The sequence below is a fragment of the Octodon degus genome, unplaced genomic scaffold (genome assembly GCF_000260255.1).
Source record: "Octodon degus isolate 3935 unplaced genomic scaffold, OctDeg1.0 scaffold00016, whole genome shotgun sequence".
Lineage (NCBI taxonomy): Eukaryota > Metazoa > Chordata > Mammalia > Rodentia > Octodontidae > Octodon > Octodon degus.
Window position 1 is genome coordinate 10501469 of NW_004524592.1, and position 11235 is coordinate 10512703.

The window sequence follows — 11235 nt, forward strand, 5'->3', positions numbered from 1 at the left end:
AAGCTTTGCCATTAATGCCTCACAAAATACTCCCCCTTGCTTGAAACACACCCGTCTCATCATTCTTGCACCTTCTGAAGCAGGTCTGGAGTCCTTTGCATCTGTAATTGAGCTGTCATAGTTGTGTTAGGTCCTGCTTCAATTCAGTGTTTAACTTTTATAGTCATTTGGATTTTGGGGATGAGCCAGAAGTTGCACAGTGCCAGACTCAATGAATACAGTAGATTAGGAAACACCATGATGTTTTAAAAGCTTGCTTTTCCTTTGGGTGACACATAGCATCAGCATTCGCTGTATTTTTATCACACCTCATAAAAACATTCATGAAAGAAAACCTCCAAAACTGCTTCATAAAATGGCAAGAATGATGACTTAAGTCTGTTCAAAGGAAGGGAAAGTATTTTTTGAGGGGAATTAATGGCAGTGCATCTTTCACTGTAATAACTTTTAAAACATTTATGTTCACCGTATTTTTCCATCATCTTTCATGTATAAGTGCTACACAATATGAAGAAATGGTACTGCTAGAACTGTTAATTGCTATTTTAATAGAGCAGTTACAGGAATATGTAAAAATTAGTTCTGTCCAAATTTTCCAGTGGTATGTAAATAATTCTGAAGAGTTACTGCCACCTACACAGCACTTGCTGCAAGGTTGTGAAACTCATTGGTTGAAATGACATTAAAAAATGATTTAAAAAAATTATAGTGCTCAGGAATCTCTGGTTACCTACAAGGATTTTCTGGACCTTAGCCTAATTTTACATTGAATATTTCTTTTATATCCCCAGAGAATAGTATGTTGGTTTATATTTGATTATATATTTACTTCAGTGAGAATCTGTAAATGTTTATGAAGTTCCAACTTACTAAAATTTAGTTGCCCAGAGTTAAGTCCTTCAAAAAGGAATGGAGTGAAGATGATGCCAGCAAAATATTTCACTCTTTACGGATCAACTGAATACCATTCACAGAGCCCTCCCCTTTGTAAAAAGCAATGCTTTTCAAGTTAAAGATACTTTTTTGTGTGCTGAAAATATTCCCCAGACTTATATTCAAATCTTTCTGATTCCCCATCAAGTAAATACCACGTTATGACTGCCAGTGTTCAAGCTCATAATAAAGTATGCAGGGGTCAGGGAGATGGCTCAGTAGAATAAGCACTTCCCTGGCAAGCGCAAGGGTCTGAGTTCAATCCCTGGTTCTGGAAAAAAAAAGTATGCTGATCAGAAGAATGCCTCTTTAACTTTATATTGCACTTGGGAATCATGCCTTCCCTTTTATTCCTAACTTTTCCTTGCTGCTATTCACATGAAGTATGAGAACAGCATACTGATATAAATAGCTACTATAAAGTGCAGATGACCTCAATGGATACTATGATGTGGTACCTATCTTTACTACCACTAGTGTGTTCTTCTGTTCATCCTTAGAGAGGAATCTATTAGATAACTGATTTTCCTGAGGCCATGTCCCTTTTTCTCACACCCAGTACATTTATATATGATGGACCTCTCAAAGACATGGGAACTTGGATTGATCACCTTGTTTACTCCCTGCATGCTGTGGCTGAGTTGCAGAGGCTTTGACTCCCTCTCCAGTCAGTTGCCTTCTTCCCAAGCCATGGTTCCTTGAGAGGACACAATCCACATAGATGTCCCAGAAGAGCTGAGCCAGATCCCAAAACAGGGCCCCATGCTTCAAGTTCCCAGATGACTTTAGGTAAATCATGAAATCCCAGAAGCCTGAAACAGTGTTGGCAATGCGAGGCTTTTGCATTTCCAGGAGGAGTACTGAGGAGGATTCCCAGCACTGACGATCAGTTTGGTCAAGAGCCAGCAGGTCTGTTTGGCTATGACACAAGACAGGAGACACACAGAACATTCCCAAAATAAGCAGGGAGCAGGTGAGCCTCAAGGGGCAATGAATCCTTCTGTTTCCAGGATCATCCATGGCCCTGAAACTTCACAAGATGGAAATGTATCAGTCCTTCATCATTTCCCACCAGGAAAGAAAATAAGAACCCTCTGAAGAAACTTCCTCCAGGAATAGATAGCACACCATGATCACCAAACAAGAAAAAGAGTATCCTCCTTCTTGTATCAGAAGCTTAATTTTATCTAAAGTGATTCACTGTCAGATCAGATAGTGTAAAACCAAGATATTTAGACTAAGAACTATGCTGCAGTTTGTTCATTTGCAAGCTTAATAACTGAAACCTTTTTTCCCTTTATAAAATAATAGCTTTAAAAGAATCTTAAATTTAGTCATCCAAATCCAGATTCATATAATATTAAAAACTTGAACTTTTTAACCCTGTGTATTTTTCTATTTATAGAGGCTTTTATTTTTTAAAAAAGACACAAGTACTATAAAATATTATAACAATAAATGCAAGATAGGTACTAAAAGTATAGGTGAATATATTTTGGAACTGGAAAATATATATGCAGTCCATTAGAATAGAGTCAATAGACATTTTATAAACACCTAGAATGTTCCTCTATTCTCATATCACTGTAATAAAAGTAACATTTTCTCATTTTTCTCTTCTTTCAATGAACCACAAGGAATTTTTTAAAAAGCATTTTTCTCTTAAGAATTCAACTTTCCCAGCTCTCAATGTCTAGTGCAGTAAAATCAGAGAGTCCACATATCACCTTGAAAAGATTCTTTCTTATGTTACCACTTCCGACAAAGTGCAATGAGGAAATTCTGCCCTTGAGGCAAGTTAAATTTTTCCCAGATAAAAGCTTACGTGAATCCTCAGAGACTATGTCAAATGTGTGCCACACTCAAAAATTTCATCATAAAGAGGAAACAGGAAGGGAGCACGGCGCTCATTTCCAGTTTATACTTCCTACGCTTTCAAATGTTAGTATCATAAAGGCAAGAAAGAGACACTTCATGAAAACACTTATAATATTTCTGTATCAGAAAATTCGATGACAGCACCACAAATAGAACTTTCCTCTTCTGAGCAGTGGCAGGATATATTGAGGCAATGTCAAACAAATATTTCAGAAACTCTCTGAACATATCATGTTCCTATTTTGAAAGAGCATGCTTGATACAACTTATTCCAAAAGAGTATTCTATATTTTATATCGTGTACATCTCAGTTCTATTTGGAAAGAAATTATCGTACTCTTTTCAGAACTAACATATCAAAGTAGAGATTCCCAGAGGCTGCCTTGCTGTAAGAGGTAGATCTAAACTGTTAGAGCTAAGCTTCCAGGAAAAAAAAAAAAAAAAGCGGGCGCTGTCCTCGGTGCTGAAGTTAGCTCTGTCCTGGGCTCCCAGTGGACTCAAGCCACAGCGCTCACATTTATCCTTCAGATTGTCTTAGAAAGGGCTTTTCCTAAACTAGAGAGGTGTTTCCCTGAGTTCTTTTTCTCTGGGCTCCTCCGCGCTCCACGTTAAGAGCCTCGCGCATAATCAGGAAAGTCCTGGTCCCGCACCTGCTTTCCCCGCTTCTCCCTCCCTGCGAAGCCGCGGGAACCCGCTCTTGGGCTCCTCACCTTACCCGCCGGACTGCCTGCAGGACGCCCCTCGCACTCACCGGCTTTGCCCTCTCATACTCCTTCAAGCGCGGGGAGAGGACGCTCTCCGGCTGTTCCCTTGGCGAGCGACTGTCCCCAGCGTCCGAGTCCAGAATGCCACAGCCCCTCTTATTAATCAGTGGGAGCGCTCTGCGCCTCTTCAAGTTTACGTCAAAGCTCCTGGAAACTGCCGCCACCTCTCGCCCCCAAGTCTATCTCCCGCACCCTGCTCTTCCCTTTCTCCCCGAAGGCTCTTTTCAGGAAGCAAACAGGCTTGGTCATCCAAACCCTCCTTGACTCTGACCCACGCCCACCCTCCTCCAGCACCAAGAAGTGAGCCTTGGTGTCCTTTGGTGACTACAACCTACCTCTGATGGGCAGGAACTGAAATGTTAGGGCCTAGCTTTTGGTACTTTTAGAGGAGAACAGAAGCCCAGAGCCCCAGAGCCCCACTCTCTGTGTGTCTTGACTGAGCATAAAAGGGACAGGAGGAAAGACTTTTAAATCATGGGGTCAGAAAAGGGACATAGGAGTTTTCCTGGCTGCCAGTAAGGGCTACCAAAATCTAAAGAGACTCCCAGGTTATTCTGGAAGTGAATTTCTCTTGCCTGGCTGAAGTCCCTGACTGGGTACAGAAAAGCACCACTGAGGCACAGAAGAGATTGGTACAGCTGGGAACTGCTCCCAGCTGGGACAAGTAGACTCAGTAGGTCCAGCTTAGGTTGTTGCTGGTGTAGTTTTCTGAACATTCTACTCCTCTTTTTACAGTGGAGCTCTACTTTCCAAGAAAAGAAAACAGCTGGTATCCTCTTGGTTCTCATCTCACAGCCAGTTAACATCTTAGTCCCAGTTAACATTCGTACCTATTTTAACTAAAACACACTCAACTAAGGAGCCTTGGGTAGAAGTCTTTCCAAGTGTTCCCAGGTTTAGCCCTTCACCTTCAAGCCCCCCACCCCCACATTCTGAAAGAAATGTAGCCTCCATTAACTAAAGATTTTTGTTCCAGCCTAATAATCTATACGGTTACTTTCCAGAGGGGCAGTGACTTTACAGTGAGGTCTACTGATACTCCAGAAATCCAGCACCCTCCTCAAGTGATATCAGAGAGCTCTGAAAGGGCAGCATGAGAGCTCCAAACTCTGAAATTGGATGGGGTGTGCCTCAGTTTCTCCATCATTGACCAGGCTGGTGGACACCTGCTTGTATTTATCCTCCTGGAGTATGGGGAAAGATAAGGATGAGATTGAGGGTTCATCTCCCCCACTTCAAGGAACTCCCAGTCTTTTGGAGAAGGTTGCTGAAGAATGGAGCATTTTAGCATAGTGTGTGGTCATGGGGATAGAGATTGATGAGAAAGACCCAAGGAAGAGTACAAAAGTGTTCAGACTCATTTTGACGGCACAAAGAACTGGATTATTAGGTGCAAAAGAAAGAGAGATATCAAAGATGATATCAAGCTTTGGAAGCTGAGCAACAGGTTTGGAATTACCATTAGCTGACAAGTAAAACTGTCTGCAGAACAAGTTTGGGAAGGGAACTCAAGATTTTGGCTTTGTACATACTAATTAAGAGAAGAGTAGCATCAAAATGGAGATACTATGTAGGCAAGTGGGGGGTGAAAAATGGAGATGAAACATTTGGGACACTAAACAAAGGAAAGGAATCTGGGTTGGGGAACTTTGTCAACATGTAGGGTATAGTTTACAACCTCAGAAATTGTGGAAAGAGAGTGAGTAGGATAAACCTTGATAAAAGCCAACATATAAATGACTAAGGTTCAGAAATAAAAACTTAGAAACTGGGGTACCTTGGAAGTCAGTCAGAATGTTTCATAGGGAGGGAAGAAATCAACCACATGACAAAGATTCAATAAAGGATGTAAAAAAATTAGGAAGAATTTTCCACTGGATCTATAAAAATAGAAGACATTGCTTATTAAAACAGTTTCTCCCAGGGCAACCTGCTCAGGTCCTCCTTCTGTCTCTCTCTCAGACAGAAGCTTTCTTTCTTTCAATAAATGCTCTGCTCTTAACCTAAAAAAAAAACTCTGTTAAACGTTGAGAAAAAGTAGTGGTTGAAATAGAAATGAAAAGTAAGGAAATAAAGGTATCACTTGTGGAGCATTTTCTACAGTTTTAATAAAACAAGGGAGAAATATTGGACCAGGCCAGGGGTTAGGTCTTGATCATGTTTATAGCCTAGAGAGAAGAAAATAAGAGAGATGGATAGGTTCAAGATCATGAAGGAAAGATGAGCAACAACCTGAGGAAGCAGAAGTAGTGAGGGTAGGAGAATGAGAAGGAATTGCCATCTTACAGAACAGGAGCTAGCTGGCCTTCTGAACCCGAGGACAGGAAGAAGGTGCCCTGCAAACACGAATCTGCTCATGGACAATATGGTGGGTAGTATACAGCAGAAGTTGGAAGAGGTAGTAACAGATAGCCTCAATTTTGCCAATGAAGAAGAATGATTATTTAACAAAAGCAAAGGAATATAAATGATTAAATATTTAAATGTCAAAATAGAAATGCTTATCCTGCTGGAAGATAAAATGAGTAAAACCCTTGAAGTCAAAAGTGTAGGCGTGGACTTTATGAAAAGAACTGCGTTGCACAATAGATAACACCAAAAGTCAGCAAGTAGAATAAATCAAATTTAAAAGATTCTGCATAAAAAACAGCTAAAAAAGTGAAGAAACAACTTAGAGAATGGGAAAAATGTTCACCAACTAGACTTTGGACAAAACACTAATAATATATAGAATACATAAAGAGCTTGAAAAGTTAGACTTCTCAAAACAAAAAAACCAATAAAAATTGGCAACCAAACTGAATAGATACATCTCAAAAATTATAAGTGGCTCATACATACATATGAAAATGTTCAACATCAATGGCTATTAGAGAAACAAAATTAAAATAACCCTAAGACTTCATCTTATTGAAGAAAAATTATCATCAAGAGAAAATAATAACATTCTGGGAAGGCTCTGGAGAAGAAGAACTCTTTTACATTGGTGGTGGAAGATAAATTACTATACCTGTTATGAAAATCAGCCTGGAGATTCCTCAGAAACCTAAATCCAGAAATTCCATTTGATCCAATTATTCACATACTAGGCATCTTCCCAAAAGGATTAAAGACATAATATTATAGTGCTATGTGCATGTCCAAGTTTATAGCAGCACAATTCTTATAGATAAATTTTGTAAACAGCCTATATGTCCATCCACAGAAAAATAAAGAACATGTGGTATATATACATAATGGAATACTACTGTGCTATAAAGAAGAACAAATTAGACTCATTTGTAGGAAAATGGATGCACCAGGGAAGCATAATCTTGAGCAAAACAAATCAGACATGCATGCTTGAACATCAGAAAGTTTCTCTCATATAACAAGATAAAAAGTAGATAAAAGAAATCAGGAAAGTAGATCTTCAGCAAATGAGAAAGGGACCAAGAGATAGAAGGAAAGGGAAAGGAACAAAAAGGGGGTTTTCTAAAAGATTTCATGTGTGTCAAGTACATGTACCAAATGCCCACAGTGAAAGTAATCATTACATATCACCAACTGTACTAATAAAAAATTCTTAAAAATATTTTAAGGATTGAATAAAATTGTATTGAATGAGCAGTTTAACCATTTCTCACTTAAAGAACATTTAGACTGTTTTCAAGAATTAACTATAAACTATAAATCATTTCATGAATAAAACCATAAAAACTTTTGCAGACAAAAAAAAAAAACAGAATAGAAAAAGCATCAGAATGATCACTGAAGGGGAGAAAACAAAGAGAAAACAGAAATAAAAGAAAAGAACTAAAAATTCAGGTACCGTTGAAAGCACGGGTGTATAATATCCCATTCTGCATCCGTGAGCACCTTCTAAGAGGCAGCAGAGTGTAGTTACAAACACTGCTGTAATTATTGGTTGGGTCACACCATGTGTCATTTTTCTTATATCATTGATGTATAGCTGACCTTTCTTCTCTTTCGCATTCAGCACTGCCAAAATTAGGATATATCTGATTAATGACACCTTGTAACTAGACTTGTAGGGTTTTATTTTTTTAAATAATGAAAAAAAAGAGAGGTCTACAGCTGATGGTATCTTTGATTTGGAAAATTTAACCTGTGTGAAACCATTTTCTTGGCTTTAAAATGGGCAAAAATCTCTTATGATTAGTAAGGACAAAAGGAAATCATGTTCAGAAAACACTTAGGCTGCTGCTCTGTGTACAAAGCATCTATCTGTTAGCTATTGGGAACAGTAGTGCACAACTGACTTGTTAAAAGAATGCTCCATATAATGTTGAATCCGTGTTAAAAGTTTGGTTAGGAAGGAGCTGATGAAGAATAAGGATACAAGGAAATCAAAGCTTTAAAGCAAGTTAGAAAAAGAGAAACGACTCAGAAATGAAGAAAAGTGGTTTCATTGGCGTGGGAAACAGATATAAGTGGAGTAAAGAAAAAGGATGCTGAAAATCAGGGAGTTTATAGCCAGGGAGAAGCTAAGATTCAGATTTCACAAGTGCAGCAGATTATGTTTCTTTGTGCTCTAGGTCATGAGCGCAGTGACTAAAATGAGAGGACGAAAAGGAGCAAATGCAAAGGCTCCCTCAGCTGAGTCTTACCTTTCCTGCATAAAAGCCTCAAGGTAATGGGTGGAAGTGGCTTCCCCGTACTACAGGAGCCGAGGACATGGGACGTGCTCCCCAACCAGACAGCTGAGAGCAGAGCTGGCCAGAGGGGGTTATTTTTGTGTTTGTTTATTTGTTTGTTGTATTTTTTAATGTTATTTTTAAAATGTATTTGGTTGTTGCAGGGTCTCACTATGCAGGATCCTGGTGATCCTCCTGCTTTCAGCCTCCCCAGCGCTGGAAGTACAGGCATGTGCCTCTATGCCCAGACTCTGACCGGCTCAGCCTGCCCTGGGGGTGGGGCTGATGTGGTATGTGGTGTTGGTGATCGAACCGATGTCCCTGCACTTACCTAAGCTTGTCTAAGCAGGTGTTTTAGTCCCCTGAGCTATCTCACCAGTTCCCTGTTTGTTTGGTTTTTTAAAAATCTTTTTTATCTATTTATTTGGTACAGGGTTTTGCTCTGCAGCTTGGACTCCTAGTGATCTCCTGTCTCAGCCTCCCCAGTGCCAGGATTACAGGCATGAGCCACCATGTCTGGTTTCAATGGCCAGCTCAGCACGGGGCCACCACGGCACAGGTACCAGGGATTGAACCTGGGCCCTTGCTCTTCCCAGGCAGGCACTTAGACAACTGAGCTATCTCCCCAGCCTGTTTGTTTTAGTGAAGGTATAAAGTCTACTTAGAAGCTGTTTTCTTTTCAATATTATTGCTTGAGACTGGAAGGTTTTTTGTTTGTTTGTTTTTATTTCTGAGATTGGAAGTTTTGACTTTCAGTAAAATTTTTTGTACTGCTGTACTAAAATATGAAGCCCTGATTAAACATTTCTCATAAATACAATTTACTAGTTTCCACTTAAACCTTAAGCAGTCATTTGTTTAAATATTTTTATTTTGAGTAAGATCCTAGCCACTACACAATCTGTTGGAATGAATATTTTATAATTTTTTATTATCAGCACAGTTAGAAAAGATTCTTGGGAATTTGAATATTTTAGAATCTTAAATGGCATCAACAGCTTAGTAACTGTATAAAGAAAATGGCATGTCAATTTTTGTACCTACATGAAAAGAAAGTCATCCTCAAACCATTTGAATTAAATATTTTGTATTGTGCGAAACACACGAGGATGCTTAGTTTTATGTCTATCTTTATGGTTTCATTTTCAGACTAGACTCTCATTAGTAACAATAACATACAATCAGCATTTACAGTGTATAACATAATTTTTACTCATATGGTCTCATGGAATCCTAAGGAAAACATCATTTGATCTTGTCTTTTCCCCATTTTTTTTTTAAATTAAGGGATCTTCTTTGGGTCACTTACCTGGTAAGAAAGTGCAGTACAATTTCTAAAATTTAACTTTATTTATTGTCATTTGTGTGCTCCAAAGAGTCTGCACACAGAGACATGTGCCTAGTTAGTCTGCTCTCTTCTCTGTATAGTCTGTCTATATTTCTTTACTTGCTTCCCAGTACCAACAGAAAAGGAACTTATGGTGGGTCTGATTTACAGAGAAAATAATTTTGACAAGTTACATTTGGGCTCAGCTCATCACATTATTAATCTGAATGATTAAAAAGTATTCAGAAAACCAGTGGCTCCTTTATGATGCTAAGTGACTAGTTTGACTGGTATTTGTCACCTAGAGCTGCTTCAGCTTCATGCAGTTGCAGCCTAGAGTGAAAGCATGACCAGTTGAGAAGTAAACTGCAATTAGCTGAATGTGCCCCTGGGTAGATTTTCTGATTTTTGCCACTTGAAGCAATTCTTGAAGACATTAAAAGGGACTTCAGGTTCATTTTAATGAAATTCAAGAGCAGTTATATAGATAGCTTGCATCTTCCCCAGTACATTAAATTTGTAGATGATGAAGACAACCTTTCAGAATAGGGTGCATCTTTAACATTCAGGATCAGATAGTAAAAATAATTATTTTTCTCTGTTTTGTGCTTTTCCACCATTTGAAAATGGCAATAAACAAGGACAATTTCCTGGAATGCCGATTATGGCAAGTGGATGAGTCACTCTTTAGGTGTCCTTAAATTCATGAGGACAAGTTGGAGTGAAATGGTGATAAGGTGTTGAATATTGATCCCAAACTCTATACAGAAAGAAAATTACACAGGAATAGTTCATTTGTCTGTTTCCTTCTTGTCCAGTTAAAGCTATTGCAGTGGTGACTTCTTTTGAGGCCACTTTTCAAGGTGCTTCTCTATATCCATTCTTTCTAGAAAGTTACAAAACCCACAGAGAATCCTGTGGCTTTGTCAAGACTTGGGTTTATATCTTGCAATGACTCCTGCTGCAAAGGAGTAACTATTACAGGTTTTTGCCTACTGAAATATCCTGGGTTCTTTGCTTTGTCTACTCATTTTCAAAGAAAGCTAGAATTTAAGAGTTTTGATACCGAGGCATCACTGATGATGGCCTAAGAGTTCCTCAGTAGCAAACTTCTTTTGCTGAAGTCTTCCTTTATCATGGAATATATAATATAAAAATATCTCAATACTGTATATGCAGAGCAGGAGATTCACAACTCAGAAAGCCTGGGGTCCAGTAATAGGCATAGACTTTTGCCAAGAAAACATCTGTGAAAGAACAAAAGAGTTCTGTGTTGAATGTACAGAAACATCCTGCAGCAGCAGCAGGACTCCTAGAAAGAGAAAATTCTCTTCGGGTTTCCTTCAGGTGTCACACTCATATGCATCTAAGGATCTTGTCTTCTCTCTCGCTGGACTCTCAAACTCCTTCATACTTCATCTATCTACTGCACTCTGTAGCACGCGGCCGGCTGTCTTCTCTCATTGTCTGTCTCAGCCAGGTTGTGAGCACCTTTCTAACTCTTCTCTGTCTTGGTGCCAAACATACAAATAATAATTTCTTAAGCAATAGTAGCTGAATTCCTTTATGAGAATAGTGCTACTTTGAGCTTGACACCAGAGTAGGGAGAATCATTGATCAACTTTGATGAACTTTTTTTTTTCACATTTATACATTTGTTTAATTTGTATGCTTTTCTTTTCTTTTTTTCCCCATA

The 11235-nt window shown here is 38.8% G+C and overlaps 1 protein-coding gene across 1 annotated transcript in view; it reads right to left on the bottom strand.

Moving 5' to 3' along the window:
• Fam237a (family with sequence similarity 237 member A) overlaps nucleotides 1-1957 on the bottom strand; it is a 5591-nt gene extending 3634 nt beyond the window's left edge. The window contains exon 1 of the mRNA XM_012513710.2: nucleotides 1545-1957. Coding sequence (XP_012369164.1) covers nucleotides 1545-1953 — 409 coding nt within the window. The 5' untranslated portion in view covers nucleotides 1954-1957. The remainder of the gene's footprint in view (nucleotides 1-1544) is intronic.
• Between the last annotated feature and the right edge of the window lie 9278 nt (nucleotides 1958-11235).